Source organism: Bombyx mandarina, chromosome A1 (assembly GCF_030267445.1).
Source record: "Bombyx mandarina strain Sakado chromosome A1, ASM3026744v2".
Lineage (NCBI taxonomy): Eukaryota > Metazoa > Arthropoda > Insecta > Lepidoptera > Bombycidae > Bombyx > Bombyx mandarina.
Genome location: NC_143234.1, coordinates 2,072,068 through 2,095,529, shown reverse-complemented (window position 1 = coordinate 2,095,529; position 23,462 = coordinate 2,072,068). Strand labels below are relative to the sequence as shown.

Here is a 23,462-nt window from a genome sequence, read left to right as displayed (position 1 = left end):
TATTAACGGTTAAATTAAATCTATTTGTTTCTTAAACTGTAAAAAACCCTATTTCGTCCTGCACAAATATATATAACTAAAACTAACATTTGATTACTTGTGCGCTAAGAGCGATCTCTTTCAGACAACCATCAGGTGGATAAGAATCATTAGGAAACAAATTACACGTATCGCACATACAATTATTAGTCTGAAAACAAGCGAAATTGGCGACGCTTTAAACGCCCTGTCGCATTACTGACTCTGTGATTCAAACTCGTCTGTAATAATACAGTGCCGAGATGGTAGGCGGGGTACAGTCGACGAGACAACTACATTGCAATAAATCTAAAACTTATCGAGTTTGGAAACTGCGACTCCGTGTTTACGAGGCTCGCCGCCCGATAACGCCAGACCACGAACGGAGTCAACGTAGATTACGTGACTCATTGTAAACGATTAGCATTGTCTATACAATTATTGTTTCAGGGTTATTACAACATTGGCAATAACCAGCCATCTTACATGATCATATTTTAAATGCATTCGCGAATTAGCTGCTCTTGAGTTGTAAGGTCTCCTTCCGAGGCGTTCGGGTAGCTGTTTGCAAATCCCTCCCCTCCTGGCTGAGCTCTTGCTCGCCCACCTGCTCTGGTGAACCTGGAAAGACCTCCGGGCCACCAGTAATCCTTCCATCTTAAAAGAAAAGAAAATTATTCAAATCGAGCAAAAGACAAGCAGTCTTGGCGGCCTCAATAAGATTCAGTGTCAGATTCGTATGTATTTACATTATGAATATCTAATCCACCGGTCTAATCGTCCGGGATGAAAAATATAATTACCAAATTGTTTTCTTTTAATAATCAATTTAACTTTATTGTAATCTGCTCATCGGGGGATATCCGAAACTTTTTGTCATAGTTTTGTAACATTTTTCAAAGGAAAAAAGGTTTTTAACAGTTAATGAATGAAGCTGGGTATACCTGATTTATTACTATGCTTATTAGATGAAGTCGTGTTAGCATATACGCGATTTCAAAGTTTCAATTACCGTTACAAAGAAAACAAATGTATATTGCTTCCGTAGTTGCAAATATTCGCGGCGAGGCGTATATTTCCGTTTTTCTCGTAACCGCTTTGCCGCTTGAAAATATCTCGTCATTACTTTGAAAAGCAATGAAGAAATTCACGAAAATACTCAGCTTCTATTTTGTAATTCCTAAACATTGTTGAGACGAAGCTATTTCAAGAAGCTAAATCGAAATACCGGGAACGGTATGAGAAGTCTTTGATATTACGTTCTAAGTTCAAAGAATGTTTTTTCTTTCAGTACTTTGTTCACGACTGTTTTTGTTTGGAGAAGTTTTTATTCCTTTACGCCGATCGACTTGTAAACAGAGTTCGTATATATCTTTACGTGAAATGAAGAACTAACTTATTAGCTTTAAATTGACGGTCTTCTATATTTTTTTTCCTACCTAAGCTGAAGCCTTGAGAGGCTATATCAGCGTCGCCTTAACTAGTAGGTGAGCTCACGGGGCTCAAACCTGATGACGTTGCTAACACGAACCCTAGCAATAGCCGTGCTTCGTAGAATCTACCACCGGATCGGAAAGGCGACCCACTGAGAAGATCCGGCGAGAAACTCAGTGGGCTGTGTCTGAGCGTTAATTTACTTATCGAGCCCTTCGTCGCAAGCGACGGGTTCGACGAGAACGATGATCGGTGCTTGAGGGGTCTTCTAAACGCTAAAGCTAAGTAATTTTACAACTCCTGCATCAGACATATCTTAGAGTTGGAGCCCCATGAAGACCAATTTAGTTCAGGTTGCTTAGACCTACATCACTACTAAGTTTAAGAAAATAGAGAGAGAAAAAAACTGGTATGAAAGTTCTTCCTGCGTAAAAAATATTTATTTTTATTTATTTATTTATTTATTTATTTGGGAATATATGGCATTTTTCTATTATTGCACATGGAGAAGAGAGAGGCCATCCTAGAGCAACTTGGCGTCGCTCGGTGGAGCAGGAGCTGGGTTTTTTTTATTGCTTAGATGTGTGGACGAGCCCACCTGGCGTTATGTACCAGAGCTCATAGACATCTACAACGTGCCACCCACTTTGAAATATAAGTTCTAAGGTCTTAGTATAGTTCCAACGGCTGCCCCACCTTTCAAAACCGAAACGCATTACTGCTACAAGGCAAAAATAGGTAGGGTGGTGGTACCTACCCGTGCGGGCTCACAAGAGGTCCTACCACCAGTAGGTGACTTGGGCATGACGTGGGAGGAGCTAGAACAGACTGCCCAAGACCGATGTGTATGAAAAGATTTGATTCGAGCCCTACACTCCAGCAGAGGGTAATAGGAAAGAGAGAGAGAGAGAGAGAGAGCACATGGAGAAGTTCTGTCTGTTGTGAGTGGTTACTGGGGTCATGCAAACACGACAAATATGAATGCCAATCACCATTGTAGCAATTGTGTTGTTGAGCAAGCAGCATCCTCGTTTCCAACCGCATGATTGTTTCGAGAAATTCAGAACAGTGTGCTTAGTGCGAGTTTCTTAACGTTCTCGATAGCGTAAAAGTTAAGTCAATTTTGTATGCAGTTGGAACAGCGCCCCTAGCGGCAAACTTACGCAAACGATCCCATTCCATACAAATATGAGCTAACTTTTACGCTATCGAGAACGTTAAAAAACTCGTACTAAGCACACTCAGTTGTATTTACACGTGTGCGATCATATACCGAGCATCGTACAGTTGCTAGTAAAAATGTAATCTATCTATATATGTAAAAATGAATTGCTGTTCGTTAGTCTCGCTAAAACTCGAGAACGGCTGGACCGATTTGGCTAATTTTGGTCTTGAATTATTTGTGGAAGTCCAGAGAAGGTTTAAAATGTAGATAAATATGAAAATGCTCGGAATTAAATAAAAATAACAATTTTGTTTTCTCTTTGATGTGGCCCCCGTCGCCGCGTCGGACGGATTCCTATTGTTTGTTTTAAGTTTATTTTATACAAAAGTTTAGGTATTTTATTTGTAGATTGAGGCACTACGAAGTCTGCTGGATCAGCAAGTGCTTAAAAAACAACAACGTTTGTATAATTCCCACATGTCCCATAATACTCACTGTGCGCACATGTACTTACGTCCACATGAAATTAACCAAAGCGTCTCGTTAACAAGCCGTAATGGCACTAATGACCGGTTTTGTGTTCGTATGCTAAACTAAAACACTTGATTGTTTTGATTTCTGCACTTGTTTAGTTAATGAGTCCGAACTTTGGCTCTGTATAATTAATGTTTTTATTCGATTTTGCTAATTGTTTTCATTTGACGATTTTATTGTCTTTGATGGATTATTCTAAGTTGCTACTCACTCTTAATGTACATATTGGAGTCCGTTTTTACTCGTGGCCTTTTGAGCTCGCATGAGTAACTACAACTACCATGCCTAATTCTGCCGCGAAGTGATAATGCATTCCGGTCTGAAAGGTGGGGCAGTCGTATTAGTAAAGAACTGAAATCTCTAGGTGGGTGACGGCATTTACGTTGTTAATGTCTATAGCCTTCGGCAACCACTTAACACTAGTTGGGCTCTAAGCTCTATTACTAGTTTAAGCAATAATAGAAAAGCTCAGTTGGAAATCCCTTTTGACCGTACTACCGAAGGAGTGTAATGTTTTTCGACCGTTCATATAACTAAACGTTGTACAGCATAAACCCAAGATGGGCCGGTTCTGTGTGCTTAGTGCGAGTTTTTTTGACGTTCTCGATAGCGTACAAGTTAGCTCATATTTGTATGGAATGGGATCGTTTGCGTACGTTTGCCGCTAGGGGCGCTGTTCCAACTGCATACAAAATTGGCTTAACTTTTACGCTATCGAGAACGTTAAGAAACTCGCACTAAGCACACTGTTCCATGATATGACGCTCGTATCTCGGTATACCAGTGACACTGCCTGGGCGGCATGACAACCCGGCGATCGAGGTGACTGAAGCAGTAACCCATCCCACCTTGGCTGAGTACTGTCTCGGACGAGAGTGTAATGAGTGACCTGTTCTATCTTGGTAATCCCAGATACCCGGGGGCCCACTGCACGGCCTTCACATAGGCGTTTTGGTTAACGTTAAAAAAAGACGAGTCCGATCTGATCTGCGCGTCCAGGACACGATTTTCCTCCTCTCAGACGGGACAGGCTGTGAGCGTGCACTTCGCTGTGTCCTCGTTGCAGTCATAATGGTGACACTCCACTCTTCGGCCTCCTCCGTTTCATCCTGTAATGAGATGCTCGATTTCTGCGACATCGTCGTCTCACAGAAGGTCCTGGGCAGATCTATATCTATACTAATATTATAAAGAGGAAAGATTTGTTTGTTTGTTTGTTTCGAATAGGCTCCGAAACTACTGGACCGATTTGAAAAATTCTTTTTCCATTAGAAGCCGACACTGTCCCTGATGAACATAGGCTACTTTTTTATTTTATTTTTATTTTAATTTTTTGGTTTCATGTGTGTTTTAATGTTTCCGAAGCGAAGCGAGGGCGGGTCGCTATTCTCTATAAGTGTGGAAAATTTCATACTCCTCCGCCCGCGCAATTTTCGTAAAAAGGGATACAAAGTTTTTGCTTCACGTATTGATATATAGATTTTTACTTTATTCCCTCAGGATTTTTTTTACGGAAAAGTAGAGGGTAGTTAGCGCAATACTAAATTATCGATGAATAAAGTCTTAATCATTCGTGCAACTATGAAAAGTAAAATATTCGAAACTACGTACATTATAAGATTAAAATAAAACTTATCGTAAAATCGTATCGTGAAAATAGTTTTCATCGAATCGACAATCTGTTTATTATAGGTACAGAATGTTTTTTTTGGTAAATGTGAAAACCCAAAGATTGTTTCGTCCAAGCGAGACAGTCATTTAAGACGGACATAACTTTGTTTAAAGGTGTAAATTACATATCAATGCTTCTAATTTAGCGTGATGTTAGTGAGTTCGTCAATGCTGCTTATTTATTTTTAAAGGTCTTTAAGATATTGTTGTTTATCTTGTTTAGAGATACGGAAACAAATACTGTATTTTTTGTGTGGTGATATTTTAATATGAATCTCGTAAAAATGTGACAATTTTCTGGATTATTGAAGATTAGAGGTGCGCACTGCCTGATCCTTTCAGCTTATTCATTTCCTTTATACCGAATTCGGTGTTGAAGACTAACCTTTTTTTATCGCTTTAATAACAGATTAGCCTATGGTCCGTTTGGTAGAGTGGTTAACGTCATCGGCGTTAGCAATACCAGGGACATAGCCAAGACGCTGCCAACCTTGTTGCCCTGGAAGCTTCTACATTATCTTTATTGCTGAACAGAGCACTGGATACATCGTCCTAAGACCCCGCACGGGTAGACCGTCTCGCCTATTTCTGTCGTCAAGCCGTCATCCGTTCCAGTATGAAGAGTGCGAAGGCCGTTATACTGTAAACTTGAGACCTCGACGTCATAGAAGTCGTCGTGGCCTTAAACACGTCAGGTTTGCTCGTATCAAGCGATGCGACTATGACAGTTTAAAATCCTGCGGCGATCGCCATGTTTTTAATGAAATACGTACTTAAAACCACAATGAAGGAATATCGCTAAAAAATATTTACGTATATACTATACTAGCCGTACTCCCCCGCTTCCCGCCCGTTTCGCTGGGCATTTAAAATTAACACTATTATTTATTGTCATTATTATTAGGGAGTCCAACACTCATATAAATATTAGCCTATCCATTAAGTACATGTATTTTCTACATAGATACCAAGTTTCAAGTCAATCGGATACATGGTTGAGTAGTTATAACGGAACATCCGTAAAAACCACTAGATATATATATTAGTATAGATAATTGAGATATAGACCTCAAGTCTGACGGTGGGTGGCGGTATTCGTGCAGCGATGTCAACAGGCTTCGGTAACCACGTAACGATGTCTCAATTATATTATCTAGCGGCTTTCCCGTTCTCCAAATGGCACAGACGGCGCTGCGAAGGCCATGAATTAAACTGCGGGCCCGTTTGCCGTCGCCAATTACGGCGAGAAAAAAGCGATATATACTCGTACAGCAACAGTTAATAAACTGTCGGCAATATTAATTGACTCGGCCTCACTCAAGCGGTCGATCAAATAATATTCACTGGTAATAATCGTTTAAATTAACCACTGTCATGGGAGGATACTATCGGTCGTCGTAGGATAATTTTTGTAATGAAATACGTACTCAACAAATGTTGACGATTGACTTCCACGGTGAAGGAATAACGTCGTGTAATAAAAATCAAACCCGCATAATTATAATTTGCGTAATTACTGGTGGTAGAACCTCTTGTGAGTCCGCACGGGTGGGTACCATCACCCAGCCTATTTCTGCCGTAAAGCAGTAATGCGTTTCGGTTTGAAAGGTGGGGCAGCCGTTGTAACTATACTGAGACCTAAGAACGTATATCTCAAGGTGGGTGGCGCATTTACGTTGTAGATGTCTATGGGCTCCAGTGACCACTTAACACCAGGTGGGCTGTGAGCTCGTCGTCCACCCATCTAAGCAATAAAAAAAAGTCGTCTGGTCCAATAAAATTTACGAACATCGATGGGAACTGATCAATGAAACCCAAACTTTTTTTAGTTTTTTATTAGCGTCATGTTCGTGTACCCTTCTCGGGTACTTGTAGGCGAGGTAGCCGTGGTGATGAATGCAGTCTGATTGACCCAAAGTGTAGAGTAGCCTAAAATAGGCGTATGTGTCGAATGTAAGATTCTTTTTTTGGGTCAATAGAAAATCACTTAGGACTTTCACTGACGCTTTGTTGTAGATGGGTATATTGGATTTGAACTGGTTAAAATCCACTGTCGCCAAACCCGCGTCTGTGCCTTGGATGGGACAGAACTCTTTTGAGGCAGGCTAATAAGATTCATATAAGTTTCTCTCCCTAAATAACTCCCGTGACTGACATAGGTGGCATTAATTATCTATGCTAATATATAAATCTACAGTGGTTTTTACGGATGTTCCATTATTAACTACTGAACCATGCATCCGATTGACTTGAAACTTGGTATCCATGTAGAAAATACATGTACTTAATGGATAGGCTAATATTTATATGAGTGTTGGACTCCCTACACCAGTTGCGGGGGCGTTAATGATGAGAATCTTTGTGGGGGTGTGGAATAATAATGTTAATTTTAAATGCCCAGCGAAGCGGACGGGTACAGCTAGTATTCCTACATATCTGAAGCTATTTTCATGAACCAAGCCAAGAGAGTTAGGTTTTGGTGCGACCTACATAAGGTGCAGTTAATGAGATAGTTCGTATCGGGTTCTGGGAAACCAAACTCGAATACTACCACTACTACTGCCGGTCCTGAAGCAAACGAAACACATTGTTCTTCCTTGTAAATACGAAACAGTTCGACGACCCTTTTTCTCTGTTGGCCAATCGATTTCCTTTTTTTTGTATACTACCGATTGTTGTGTTGCGAAGAAGAATGAATGCCTTTGGACACAGATTTTCCCTTCCCAAGAAAAATGTCAGAAGCATAGCAAACTTGATACACACGTGAACGTAGTAAATTAATGTAAATTTTGAAGCGTCGATGACCGTGCGTAAATTACTGCTGTTCTCGAATGTTAAGAAGTAAAACAAAAATCGTCGTTGTCAAAGCAACGTCGTCAGGTTTGAGCCCCGTGAGCTCACCTACTAGTTAGGGTTACGCTGGAATAGCCTCTCTAGGCTACCAGCTTAAGCTAAAAAAAAACTGCTATGTGCACTTTTTGAGATTTTTACTTTTTGACCTTTTCGTATAGTTCACAGCCCTATCTACCGTATAAAAAAACTGTTATGTGTCTATATTTATCTATAGCTTTCATTTGATAGAGTTCTTAAAAATTCACTTTCATATAAAATTTTATACGAAAATGTTTTTACTCGTTAATTCAAAATAGAATTTTTGCACAAAGCAGATTTTGGTTTGACAACGACGATATAACAAACGATACACTGTTCAAATTGACAACCCCCTCATTTTTATAAATACTAGCGGGCCCGACATACGTTTTACACAGACGCTGTACCCAAGTCTTAAATACGAAAATTTCAAACTTTAATTATAAAATGTGAATTAAATAATAATTTTTTTAGTGGCCCGAATTGTGTTTCTAAACCATCCAGAGTGCCACCCAAACGCATACAAGAAAATTCATTCAAATTGGTCCAGCCGCTTAGGAGGAGTTCAATGACATACACACGTACAGTAGAATTATTTATAAAAATATTAGCTGGCCCGGTAAGCGTTGTTTTGCCCTATAAATTATTTCTAGGAAAGATAAATAACCTAGATACCGACTGCAGCGCCATCTGCCGGGCTGATTTGTAAATCTAAACCGTTCTCGTATCCACTTGAAGGTACACAGAAAATTTCATTAAAATCGGTTCAGCCGTTTAGGTGGACTTCAGTGACATACACACATACAGTAGAATTATTTATATCTATATATTAATTTTACGAATCAATTCAAATAATTATAGTCGAATCTCGACTACTGCGGGGTCAATAGTAAAGATAAGTATTCTATTTAAAACCGTCGTGTCAGAATTTCAGAATTCAACATGCTGTGCTTGTCTGCGAGAACGTATTAATTACACCCTCTGTATGCAAATGCAAAATTACATACCCGATCCTGTAGACAGAATGGTAAATAGTCGACGTCGCCCAAAACACGTCATTACGGATCCTCCCGATTCACTAACGGTGCTTTTAGGTACCACAAGCACCGGTCACCGTCCTCGTCGAACCCGTCGCTTGCGGCGAAGGGCTCGACGAGCGAATTAACTCACCGACACAGCCCACTGAGTTTCTCGCCGGATCTTCTCAGTGGGTCGCGTTTCTGATCCGGTGGTAGATTCGGCGAAGCACTGCTCTTGCTAGGGCCAGTGTTAGCAACACTCCGGTTCGAGCCCCGTGAGCTCACCTACAAGGCTATCGGCATAGGTAGGAAAAAATAAATGCAAATGCAATATGTATCTAAGCGTGTTGCTGTTGCTAGGTAACCTAACCGAGCGTCTCGGTCAGACTTCATATAAAAACGTGTACGAGAAATCAACTACAGATAACCTTGAGCGTTCGCATATCTTAGTACAGGATGTAACGCCTCTAACATAGCTGTTTCATCTTCTTGACAATTATCGTTTTTTTTGGACCAACTCTGATGATTAATCGAATAGGAAAAACGGATGATTTTTATATGTCACAAAATTGTCGTCCGACTTTCATTAAGCCTTTGACTGCCATATAAATCACCGGTGACCTACGCGGCGCACTGAAGTAATCATGTCGATTTATGTTACTTAGCACCTGTTTTGCCTAACTTTGCTTTTTTTATATTGCTTAGATGAGTGGACGTGCTCACAGCCCACCTGGTGTTAAGTGGTTACTGGAGCATATAGACATCTACGAAGAAAATTTCCCCACCCACCTTGAGATATTCGTTTCAAGGTCTCAGTATAGTTACAACGGCTGCTCCGCCCTTCAAACCGAAACGCATTACTGCTTCACGGCCGAAATAGGCAGGGCGGTGGTACCTACCCGCGCGGACTCACAAGACGTCCTGCCGCCAGTAATAAAATAATTTTAAACTTGAAACTGCTCTCCTGTAAAGCTGCAAAAATGTCGCTTAAACATAATAGCTTTTCACCCGTCGATATAAGAATGTGTGACAGAGATCAAAGACCGTGCTGATTGCGTTCACCCATTCTTCAACACATCAATTAATTTCGCAAACACATTGATAACACGTTATAAATAGTGAGAAATAGTTTCCGGGACACAGTTCACGTGATAACCGCTATGTTACTTCGAGGTATGCTTTGCAAATCAATTAATGATGTAAGTCTTATTATTTATTCGTAGGATGTAATCACTATATATAGGTATAAAAATGAATTGCTGTTCGTTAGTTTCGCTAAAACTCGAGAACGGCTGAACCGATTTGGCTAATTTTGGTCTTGAATTATTTGTGGAAGTCCAGAGAAGGTTTAAAAGGTAGATAAATATGAAAATGCTCGGAATTAAATAAAAATAACAATTTTCCGGACGGATTCCTTTTGTTTGTTTTAAGTTTATTTTATACAAAAGCTTAGGTCTTTTATTTATCGCTTGAGGCACTACTAAGTCTGCCGGGTCAGCTAGTAAATAAATAAATAAATTATTTATTATGATTACCAGCGGACCGCCCCGCCCCGGCTTCGCTTGCGAAGTAGCGCACGCGATGTAAAGAATTTTAGGTAATTTTGTTGCACATTGTATTAATTACATTATTAGAGTTTCAGTAAGGATCTCTAATTTTTTTTTAAATATAATAAATATAGCCGGGGATGTCACCCGGGGATAGCGTTGCTTTCCAACAGTGAAAGAATTTTTTAAATCGGTTAAACAAACAAATCTTTCCTCTTTATAATATTAGTATAGAAGTATAGATTATAGAGTCGACGGCTTAAAACTGTGGATGTCCATCGCGAACTTTATGCAAAAAAGGCTTTTTGCAATGAATTATTATTGTATTCAACTATGACACGAATAAAAACATTTTAATGATTTATTTTCGTTCTTAATTCATTATTCGTTTTAGAACATCCGATGTTCGTTATAAAGTATGTAATTTGATTTGGTTTGGATTCGTTCGCGACCTGAAATTGAGAAATTATTTTTTAAAACAATTTAAAATATATGATGATGTATGTAATTTTTCTCAAACAATACACATGTCTCTTAAACAAAAACAACAAATTTCTACATTAAATTATTGTTCGCGTGATAAGATTCATCTAGAGATGTCTATTCTAGTCACGTAAATGTGAGATGAAATGCTTGGTTATTATAATTGAAAACGTGTCGTCGTCCGGGCATATTCATATATGTAATAATAAAAACGCATCAGCATTACCGTTTGTTTGTAGATTTTAAGCTATTTATTGCGGGTTTATTGCGGGCTTTGAGCGCGGCGACAGAATCAAGAAATTCCGTAACGAAAATAAAACCTAACACCCTCCACTCAGTCTACCATGTAGCTCGCTTTCAACACATTCACACGTTGCGCTTGTGTAAGGTTTGTGAAGCGCGCGTTGTGACGTCGCACTGCATGCGCATCATGAAAATCTGCCCATCTCTCTCTCGTGCGCTCCAGCTTATGAATGTGGGGATCGTTAATGTTTTGCTTTTGGTACTGTTTACAAATATAGCGTGGTTTTATTTTATTATTGTTTTAATATTAAATTATTATTGTCTAATTATAATTGCATAAGATGATAAAAAATGCTATACAATAAATAGCTTTACCGCGGCAGTCTCCGAGTGCCACAAGTGTTTTTTTTAATTGCGAACATGGCTAAAAGGGCTATCTGCCAGCTCGGTGATAAGCCATTGCCGGGCCCTATAGGCAAAACTGAATGCCCATTCCACGATGTTATTCCTTCATTGTGGAAGTAATTCGAGAACACGAGTTAAGTACGTATTTCATTAGAGAAATTAGTATATGTTCACGGGATTCGAACATCGAAAAGTTTGCATCCGTTGTCACAAGTACCTACAGCGGGCATCTTATTCTGTAGGCCTCGACGAGTTCATATTGATATCTCCGTAGATCGTGTTATTAGGTATTCTTTGAGGTTTGTTACAATCTTAAGATCATTGAAAACACTACAGCTTAAAAAATTCAAGATTTATTTAAATTTCACGTAAATGTAAAATGAAATATTGCGTAAAATGATATGGTATTTGACGGCGTTCCACAATTGATTTTTTAACTTATTTGTACGTACCCCAAATACACATACATAGAGATCCTAATTCTTGAGGCTGGTTTTCCAATGTAAAATATTCCCGGTTTTCAACAGGAGAACCTGTTATGACGGAGAACCGAGAAAATAAGAACTCCAAACTACCTTGGGTTAAAAATTAAAACAGTTTCTCATCCAAGTGATTCTGGTCATAATATTAGTAATAAATTCGACGGTCCTTGATACGTGTGCACATTTACATGTCCCTTAAAGTCGATGGAATTTACTTTAAACTAGCTGACCCGGCAGACTTCGTAGTGCCTCAATCGATAAATAAAAGACCTAAACTTTTGTATAAAATAAACTTAAAACAAACAAAAGGAATAAGGTAAAAGCACTAATGCTGGACATTGAACTAAAAGATGACACTTTAAAAAAAAAAAAATTCTAATAAGGAAACTAAACACTTAAATAACATTGCTATTGATGTTAAAGACACCTAGTACCATGTATGATACATTCTCAAAAGCTTGCGTACAGTGTTAGAAGCAAATTTCAAAATGGCATCAGTTGACAACAAACAATGTGAGCAGATTGACGTTTTGCGCGTAATTCTTAGCATTTTCCTTAAGCCATCTGACTTTTAACAGGTATGATTTTGTCTTATATTTATAATTATTGGCTACTGTTGGTTTCGATATTATAAATGTATGAAATTATTGACTTATTAGGACCATTTCCTTGTTATTTTGGTTTGTTTTTGTACAAATTTTAAGTGGTGTTTACTATTAGTACCAAAAATGAATCAAAACCTAAAAGATGACACGTGTGTCTTCTACTAGGGTTACATCGAACTGAATTTGTTAGCTTAATTTTCTTCAAATTCAGCCTTTATGTTGTAAAACAAAAGTTTCAATCTGAGTTTCGTTCATTTTACACTAGTCTAACTAAACGAAGACAGTGTCAACTATTAGGGTATACTAGATGTCAACTATTAGTATCAATTAATTTCAGCTTAAGTTTCGAGCACGATGCCGCCAGTAAAGGGTCAGATGTTTCAATACTCTGAAGCCAATATTGAAGAAGCCATAAAAGAATATATATGTTTGAGGGTTTACTGGTGGCCCTGAGGCCTTTCCAGTTTCACAAGGACAGAAGGGGCGGGATTTGCTAACAGCTACCCGAGCGCCTCCAAGGGAGACCTAACAACTCAAGAGTAGCTGCTTCGCGAATGAATCTACTACCGGATCGGGATCGCGACCCGCTGAGAAGATCCGGCGAGAAACTCAACGGGCTGACGCTTAGGTTAGGTTGCACGTCGAACTCTTTGCAGAGTTCGACGAGTACGATTACCGGGATCTCTACTCCTAGTGTTAAAGCGGAAGGCGTCTAATGTAAGGGTTATTGGATTTGATGGATCCGTAAGGAGGTGTCTAGGGCGACGACGGTGACTGGCTCCTGCGTGGTCAGGATTCGGGGAGTAGTCAGCGGCGGCAACGATAAGGCGATTACCATGACGCATTGCCTTATCGAAGTAACGTTCCGACGCGGACTTCATGTATTTTCTGATCGGTTCGAGGTCCAAGTCGTCGTGTAAGTCGACGTTCCTCACGAACCACGGGGCTCCGACTGCTAACCTGCAAAAACGAGATTGTAGGGATTGGAGGGTGTCTATGTGTGTGCGGGCCGCGTGAGCAAACACCACACTCGCGTAAGTCATGACCGGCCTTATGTAAGCTTTATAAAATGTCACCTTGTTCCGAAGGGACACTTTACTCCGCTTACAGATCATGGGGTAGTCTGCCGAGAATAAAAGCGGCACGGTCGCGGACTGATTTTATATGTGGGTGGAATGTCATGGATGCATCCAGGGTGACTCCCAAGTACTTGACCTTCCTGGTCCAGGGTATGAGGCGGGGCGTTCCGACAGCTACTGCGGCAAAGAAATTTGGAGTTCCACGAGTAATTTTATTAAATAAAGTCAAGGGAAAGAACGAGAAAAAATACTCGTAACATGGGTAAAAGCTATGGTCAAACAAGGGTTTCCAATATGAAAAGATAATTTACAAGATAGCGTTAAGTAAATAGTTGATGATCTTAAGATTGATTATAATTGTTTATAATAAAACTAACGTTAAAGTCGTGTCTATTATTAGTGCCAACTGATGTCAACTTTTGGTGGATTTGATTTTCGATGCTGTCATCTTTTAGTGTCTATGGCAGAACTAACAAGTTTGTAATTTTTTGTAGAAACTACAACAGTATTGAAATATTTTATATGAAAAAATTGATCTCTAAATGTAGCTCTAACAGTAAAAAAAAAGATTTAATATAATTTTTGATAAATACATTTGATAACTGAGAATGAAGTTTGATTTGTCCTTAAAGTGTCTAGCATTAGTGCTTTTACCTTACGTCCGGAAAATTGTTATTTGTATTTAATTCCGAGCATTTTCATATTTATCTACCTTTTAAACCTTCTCTGGACTTCCACAAATAATTCAAGACCAAAATTAGCCAAATCGGTCCAGCCGTTCTCGAGTTTTAGCGAGACTAACGAACAGCAATTCATTTTTATATATAGAGATAGAAACGTTGAGTGTATTAAAAAAACGTTACTACCGTCAACCAATAAAATGCGTCGCAAAACAAACAAAGACAAGACAAGACAAAAAGTGTATCGCAAGCGAAACCGGAGTCAGCTGAGAGGTATTTTCAGAGTACAATGAGGATCAAATTTAAGAAACAGAATAAACAATGTAGCAACGATTTTAACATCTTGGGTTTAGAGGTTATTTCGTTAAGTGTGACGGGGCCGAAGATTTCTTAGATATAAGTAAGGTTACCAGTAATTATTATTATATTTTTTTTCGTCATGTGATGATCGCTAGCCTATTTTTTGCTTGCTGTGAGGACAGAAGAGGTCACGGTCTACTTGGTTTTAAATGTCTAGAAGGGGCGTGAGGTATGTGGGACTTGACAGTCTGCAAATGTTAGGAACAAGCTGCGGCCCCAAAGATATTTTAGAGCCCTACCCACCAAATCCTTGACGCAACCCTTGTCCCAAACTCTCACCGACGTCAGTAATTCACTACGCGATAGTCAATAACTACGTCGGCCGTCTCGGTACGATAGCCCGTCAGATCAACCCAGGCGGTGCCACAGGTGTCCCGGAACACCGCTGGACCAGAACCAGCCTGCCAGATCGGATCGCGATACACTGCCAACCGAATGCTCTTACACAGCAGTTCCGTGGGACACCCTTTGTGCAGCGCGCTAGAGTGTAAGTAGCGCGCCTCGCAGCCCTGCTCCTTAGGTTGACCCGTAACCCTAACCAGGGGAGGTCATGCACAGAATTAAATACTCCACATGTCTTACATTCCTCACTCTTTTTAAAGTTTTATGTATGAATAAGCATGACCCATCGATTTTGACCCACATAACCCACATTGACATATTAGATCGAAGTCGCTGTGCGGCCGATATACTTGGATGTTCGTACCATCGCATGCGGGATTACATAAGGCACTATCAGTATCTCCGTAGCACAGGTTTAGAACGAAAGATGCATCGTAACTATACACATACATATTACATAAATAAATGTACATGACATAGAGATTTGTTAAAATTAAGATTTCAAATTTATGTCATAACACCCTCAATGCTCGAGGTTAAAAGATATTTGCTGAAAAATATTTAAATTTTAATTCTGTATTTCAATTTTCTCTGACGTTTCCTTCTTAATACGACTAGACATGCTCCGCGGTATGGCCTGCTTTAAATTTCGTATTCGCAAAGAATTTAACTCATTGTGTTTTTTCGAGACAAAATGTGTCTTTTATTAGTCCATAACCTACAAGTAAATTTGTGAATCTATTGTTACGTAAGTACTCCGCATTGTGGCGTTTAGAATGTGAAACATTGGAATCGTTGGCGAGAATGTGTTTGTGCTAGAATGATGACCACCAACCACGATCCTTAGTCATGACGGACACGACTAAGAAGAAGAAGAAATTCCAAAAAATTACCAGCTTGCAAACACTATCGAATGTATTATAGTATTATAGATATACCAGGCGTAATCTCATCTATCGGAGGTATTACATTATATTACAATCTGTATGCGAATTTACATTCAAATTCGTTACGAGATTTTTGCGGAATATTAACAAATAAACAGACTGACAGCCGTCGTGGCCTAAATGATAGGACGTTCGGTGCATCCGTATCTAGCAATACACCGGGGTTCGAATCCCGCAGGCGAGTACCAATTTTTCTAATGAAATATGAACTTAACAAATGTTCACGATTGACTTGCAAGGTGAAGTGTAATTCCATCGAGTAATAAAAATCAAATCCGTCAAATTACAATTTGCGTAATTACTGGTGGTAAGACCTCTTGTGAGTCCGCACGTGTAGATAACGCCACCCTGCCTATTTCTGTCGTGAAGCAGTAATGTGTTTCGGTTTAAAGAGTGGGGCAGCCGTTGTAAGTATACTGAGACCTTGAAACTCATATCTCAAGGTGGGTGGCGGCATTTACATTGTAGATGTCTATGGGCTCCGGTAACCACTTAACACCAGGTGGGCTGTGAGCTCGTCCACCCATCTATGCAATAAATAAGGCTTTCAAATCTATAATATGAATATTATAATATAATACAGATCGTAGTCTTACAGATTAATCCGAGCCGACGCGGACTCGAAATTAGTGTCGAAGGCAATTCAGTAGGATTACGTTTTGTTAATTAAGAGTGAACTTCGGACATTCGGCTTAATGTAATCGAGAATATTCTGGAAGCAGGGATTTGAGTTTAATTTGCCCTTCAGCTTATTAATCTTTAGGAGCAGCGTCAACTGCTTCATGAATTAGATTATTGGAAGTGTAGACAAATTAACGCACGCATTTTGGCACCTTTTACTTGATGCTAAATGTTATTAGAATTGACTTGACATAGGAATCACGTTCTTACTGGTGAGCTTTTAGAAATTGCAACTTATATACCCCCCATTCAAGCCTGAGATTGAACTACCATTATATTGTTTTACGGGGGTTCGACCCTTCTAACCAGACAGCATTAATAGGAAATAGGCAGTACGGTCATACCTATACATCCGAACTAAATACGCTTTACAATCAGTAAAACACAACCCCCTAATACCACATCATGGAAGATAATCGATTATGAATACTGTGAATATCTGGATAACCTGTCTGCATGAACAACCTCTACAGTGAATTTCCCCTCTGTGATTGTTATTCTTCGGTGCTGTGATGGGAGTCCGCAACGGTAGCCCCATGTTGGTGCCTCGTGCTTTGTCCATAAGCAATGGTCACCATTGCTCATAGGCTCATCAGCCTTCTAAACGAACTAGTGGTGGGGGCTGGTCGAAATTCGACTATAATTAATTGAAATTATAAGTTTGTACACTGTTATTTTTCTATTGTCAAAGACTATTGTACCTAGTCAGGTCATAAATTCTGTCACATGTTTAATGTAAAATAATTGAAACAAGTTTATTCATTATGTAACCATTCATATACCAAAACGAACTTAACAAAACATAGATTCTTATGACACTAAAGTTTATTCAAAATGACCTCCGTGATTTTGAATACAGGCCTTCAATCTGCGCGGCCAGTCGTCTATCGCAGCACGAACGAGGTCCATGTCAATATCGGCGGCTGCCTTAATCAAGGATGTCTTGAGTGACTCCAAATTGGGATGAGGCTTTGAGCACGCCTTTTCCTCCAAGTGTTGCCATATCTTGTAATCTAACGGATTCAAATCTGGACTGGAGGAGGGCCAGTCTTCGTGCCGGATGAAGTCGATTTCACGCGCCGCCAGCCAGTCTTGTGTGCTCTTCGCTCTGTGAGCTGGCGCCGAATCTTGTTGGAATACCCAGTGCCTGTTATTGAACATGGTATGAGAAACAGGTTCCACAAGGTTCGTCAGGACTGTATTTTGATACACAACTGCATTCGCTTTTACACCTTTCTCACAAAAATGTACCTCTGTTAAGCCTCAATAAGAAACTCCCAACCATACCATGAGCGAGGATGGAAAATGACCTCGTTGGACACGCGGAATACGGTTGCTCGCTTCTTCACTACTGTGTGCGTACACCTTATCATTTTGTTTGTTGTAGCTCTCTTCTACGGTAAAAAATTTTTCATCCGAAAAAAGAATTTCCCGATATTTTTTTCCTGCGTACCGCTTCAACAAAGCGCGGCATCTCTTCAGTCTCAGGTCCATTAGACGAGCATTCAAACGATGTCCTGTTTTTCTTCGATATGCCCGAAGCCCTAAGTCTTCATTTAACACCCTTTTCACCGTGGTTCTGCTTAACCCCATCTGAAGGGCCAACAGTTTCTGCTTACGTTTGGGATTTCTTTGAATTCGCGCCTTCACAGCTTTTATCACTGCTGGAGTCCTAACAGACCGAGGGCGACCACTTCTTGACCTGTCATCTACACTAGAGTCTTCATTGTATCGTTTGATGGTACGATAAACGAATCTTTTGGTTATATTCAAATTTTTCAGTATGTTAAAAATTTGAATTGGCGCGTAACCGCAACGATGCAACGCAATAACTGCAACACGGTCTTCTTTAAGCGTCCACTCCATATTTAAAAAAGAGTAAAATTCTAAAAGTATACATTTTTATTTTCATGAACAATTCGAAATTCCAATTCAATAAACTTTTTTGTGGCCAGCATTCTAAAAGAAAAGTTTTTACTGTGTGACCTGACTAGTTACTTCTATAATCACAGATTTCATCAAGACCAAACTTTAGACAATATTATTAAAGACAAACAATATAGATTGCAATAACAAAAGTTTGACAATAAACAAATAGTATGCATGCGTGTGTGCGTCAAATACATGGTAGTGTGCGTAATGTTTTTTTTATTGATTTAATGTATTTTTTATGCATAAATTAAAAAAATATTAATATTCTGCACTCCTCTAAATTCTCGTATAAGCGTGAGAAATTTCATACTCCTCCGTCGGCGCAATATTCCTAAAAAGGGGTATAAAGTTTTTGGTTTACGTGTTAATATAATATATTATAGATAAAATTATAAAACCCTACCACGATATGTCTACGGACGATATAAGCATGGAACTTCAAAATAGTCTACTATACTGGTGGTAGGACCTCTTGTGAGTCCGCCCGGGTGGGTACCACCACCCTGCCTATTTCTGCCGTGAAGCAGTAATGCGTTTCGGTTTGAAGGGTGGGGCAGCCGTTGTAACTATACTTGAGACCTTAGAACTTGTATCTCAAGGTGGGTGGCGCATTTACGTTGTGGATGTCTATGGGCTCCAGTAACCACTTAACACCAGGTGGGCTGTGAGCTCGTCCACCAATCTAAGCAATAAAAAAAAAAAGTAGATTTAAAACATAAACATTAGATAAATACACAATAAATTATAAGCAACTAACAGGAAAACATATTTCAGTCACCTAAACCTTGTCATACCTAAAACAAAGGGTTCTTAAGAATCTTGTTTTCTGTTCCGCCATAATGGTTTTCTCTTTGATGCATGTTATGTAAAAGTATGTGGGATCTAACAATACGTAGACCGCTCGCGTCTCCGAGTGTTATGACACAGTTTTAAACGACTTCAAAAAAGGAGAAGGTTCTCAATTCGACTGTATGTATATTTTTATGTTTGTTACCTCATAAATTTTGACTGGGTGAATCGATTTTGATGATTATTTTTATTATTAGAAAGCTGACGCTTCCATTTCAGTTTAGTCCAGTTCTGATAATTGTATCCATCAGAAAACCAAGTCTTAATTTTGCATTAAGTAGGTGCGACAAATAGATGAATAACTCAATAATTCAATACCACGCCAACCGATTTCGATGATTATTGTTTTTAGTGTATATTAATTTGTTTTTGAATATCTTTTTTTTGTTCTATTTGAAGTCGGTTTTTGTTAAAGCATGTCTATTGTTAATTAGACCGTGTACTGCCAAGTTTCTATTTGGAAAAGTTTTACGTGCCTGAACTGATTTGTGCGGCTTGATACAAAAGACATCGTCGGTCGGACGGTCGTAGGCATCACAATTGAAAAACGGTCGGATATTCAATTCCTTGGGGGTTTGCATAATTCTGAAATGTTTACAGATTTTATATTACAATGAACAGGATTTCCTGTAACATATTTGGTACAATATTACTTAGAACAAAATAATTCTTTGACTCGGAATTGACTGAACTCTAGTTACAAGAAATTCACCTGTTACCTTACCGGTTGTTGGTGCTTATTGTCATATTAATTTCGATTATGATTCATACAAGGCTTAGCAAAGATATTTTGTCGTCGTTTTGAATCTACCTAATCAACCTGTCATAATTAGACGAATTTAAAAACTAAAAATAACTAAAAAGTCTGCAGAGCGTGCCAAAGATACAAATACGCGAAAAACAAAGTCTTCCGTTAGATAGTCTGGTGTTTAAACTGAAATGAGTCTTGAAAGCAAATCGCAGCGTACTTACTGTTTGAAATATGACTATCATGAAACTACACAAGAAATGAAGTAAACGTTTTTTTTTGTTTTTGTTTTTAAAGATGTACATTAAACTGCAAAAATACCACAAGAAGCGCAGTTTGTGTCCGTGGACTGGTGTAATTGGTACACTAGAAAATATTACGCAAAATTGTGCTCTAAAAATGTGTTAATTTTTCAAAATATTTGGACACAATTTCATGGGTAGTGAATTTTAGTAAGATATGATAAAAGTCGAGTTTCTTACTTAATTTAGCGATAAATTTGGTTTAAAACTAAAACAATGAGATACTGAACATTTTCGTAGTAAAAAAAAAACTAAAATCAAAGATTGTTGTAAAACTTCTACATACCAGTGTATAGATATAAACACTGGAAAGGAATTAAAGAATTTTCACAATTTTACAAACGGTCAACTGGTTTCTTAAAGGTTGGAAATGCAATTTAAATGTGTGGCTAAAATCCATCAATCACTCACAACGGTCACTAAAAATAACTAAACACTAAATCTCTACGCTTCTAGGAAAAATAGTTACTCCAATATACCATCAAATTATATAAAATGAAACCCTCGGAACTTTGACTAAAAAGCCATGCAAAGAATTTGATAGGTACTGCATCACACAAAAATTGGATAGCTCTTTTTTTTTTAAACATATTAATTTAAAGATAAAGAAACAAATTGGGACGTTAAATAGGTCAGTACAACATATATCCGTATATGAAGTAAATATTAGTTTGATTGAGTTATGACCGGCTCACGATCTGCTGACAAACGTTTTGTTTATAATAGACCTAGAAATGAGAAGAGCGCCAAGTTTCGTATAGTAGTAGTTAATGAATAGATTCAGCTTGAAAACAATATAAAAAACGAAATTGTTCGAAATGCAAAATGAGTCTAGACAAAAAGCGCCAGTAGTTATTGGAAAAATAAGGGAGAAATCAAAGTTTACATAAACAAATTTGTATTCTGGCCAAACTATCCATTTATTACATACAAATCGTTATCGCGTTTTATGTGTTAATTTTTCCTGTAAACTCTTGAATTGTGACCTTATATTCGTTCACAAATATCGTTTAAAAGTAATTGTTGTTCAATGTAATTATTTAAAACCTAAATTATTTGGAAATCACGCCTCAAATATCTTTGAAAATATTAGTAGTATTGGGGACTGTTGTAATTAGCCTTGCTACGATTCCAAGCTTTATCGCAAATCAATCAGCCGTTTTAGTTAGAATATCAGCAAAATGTGTTTTTAATTGTAAGGTATGTTGAGCTAATGAGGGTGCTATTACCTATAACATCGGCCGTGCATACGATATAACGACAACTTTCGAACTTTCTCTCCTATTGCATTTTATTCTGCATACCTTGAAAATTATCTCTTTATACGCTCTAATTCCCAAGTTCCAGCAACTGACTTCGTAAATAGATCCACGTTGTTCGTGAACAAATAGACTAACCCTTCGATCCAGGTCACTGAGCGAAATAAGAATAAATAAACTCTCCCTAGCCCTCCGCATTTAGCCATTAAGCCTTTTCAAGCGATGCCTGATTACCCATAACGCGCAAACTGTGACACATATCGATTGGCCTTTTATCTGCGTCGGTCCCGGCTTGGATATCGCTAGTTTCAGATTAAATTTCTCACCTAATGGCCGTTTTGGCTTTGAGTCGGTCCAAAATATATAAAAAAATAAGATACCTGTGGTAATGTTTCGGCGTTCTTTACACGTTCAAGCTAAACATCAGTTTTAATTTGTTTCATTGTTATTTTAAATCATCCTTTTTACCAATGATTTTGAGATCAATGTTTTCTTCGTTCGTATTTAAAAACAACTTATATAGCACGTCAGGAATAAGCAATTATTGCTAAGGCCACATTTAAAGTAAGATACATTTTGTCGCGATTTGTATTTACATGTTGTGATGTTGAATTTGTAGACAATATGATCTGTCCCATCAGTTGCAAAGTTTTATTTGAAAATGACAACTAATTATTTATCCATTCTTTTATCCTTATCATTTTATTTATACATTCTTATTCGCTACGCCTACAAGGTTTCACTCGAAAATTCTATTGAAACAACAGTACTGATCAATCCAATTGATTATTATATTGATGATTTGTAACTAAGCTATTGACTTTGAACTTGGTATTCATAGGGGCCATAATTAAATTTGTCATAATAACATTGAAGAAACTAATGAAGAAATTAATTACCAAAATTTATCAGGCCAGAGGTGATTGTTGTAGTCAAGTAAAGTTTTGTTCGAGCTTAACAAAACTTTAAAGCATACCTTGCACAAATTGCGTTTTGATTAGAATATTGTGAGTTTTATTTTATTTGATTTAGTAATGAAAAGCCACAATCTCTCGTCCACTCGGTTCAATGAGGCTGTGTTTTGTTTAAAGCCTGATATGACTGTAATCTAAGCACCCGATCAATAAAAATATACCATAAACCATTTTGTTGACATGTCCACTTCTGTCATCACAAAATGATGATTACAAACACCAAAATATTACATATAATGAAAGATTTCACTATAATTCGGTGCGCAATTATTTTGATCCTCAATAGTCACGCCATCAAACCATTAACCTCAGTCCATAATGTCATGCAACACTGAACGTGTAAAGTATCTCCGGAGAACTTTTTTTTTTCTAGATTTTCGTAGATTTATTACAGATGGTTATAAGTACATATAAAAGGCTATGTTACTGTGTTCTATGTTTTGTATTATTAGTAATCGGTTATTACTTCATAGACTTGAAGCGTGCGTGGTATAAACTTGTACTCCATATGTTCTATTTCGTGTGTGATATGCTTAAATTGCTAATGAAGCTTATAGAGTTGTATTGAACGAGCTACAGCTTATTACCGTGTGAATGGGTAAGTGTATGTCAAACTTGTGTTGTTAGTAGAACTAGTGATCATATGTATCTATACCTCTATAAGCGACAGTCGAGCTTTATTTATTTATATTATTTAGGAGGAACAAATGACAAAACAAATTACAAATTTAACATCTGCTATTTTATGACTCATTCTTAACTTTCGTGGAACTTCTTACCGTTGTTTTTGTATTGTTTTCTCGTCAATATTGAACGTATTCTATTTCGTGGA

At 38.2% G+C, this 23,462-nt stretch overlaps 1 protein-coding gene and 1 long non-coding RNA gene across 12 annotated transcripts in view; both read left to right on the top strand.

Moving 5' to 3' along the window:
- Itpr (Inositol 1,4,5,-trisphosphate receptor) overlaps positions 1-23,462 on the top strand; it is a 113,560-nt gene that overhangs the window by 7,528 nt on the left and 82,570 nt on the right. For 5 of the 11 annotated variants that reach the window (XM_089739946.1, XM_089739942.1, XM_089739943.1 and 2 more), the window contains exons 1-2: positions 21,899-22,041; positions 23,004-23,228. The exons of 1 other annotated variant lie outside the window; for it this stretch is intronic. In XM_089739946.1, the coding sequence (XP_089596072.1) occupies positions 23,225-23,228 (4 nt within the window). In that variant the 5' untranslated portion in view covers positions 21,899-22,041; positions 23,004-23,224. Of the gene's footprint in view, positions 1-21,898; positions 22,042-23,003; positions 23,229-23,462 lie in introns of those variants that run through there. 5 more of the 11 variants (XM_089739949.1, XM_089739948.1, XM_089739947.1 and 2 more) reach the window with 1 other exon arrangement.
- LOC149499460 (uncharacterized) lies at positions 11,857-14,165 on the top strand. The gene is made up of 2 exons (XR_016325671.1): positions 11,857-12,450; positions 13,134-14,165. It is a non-coding gene; the product is annotated as an uncharacterized LOC149499460 (long non-coding RNA).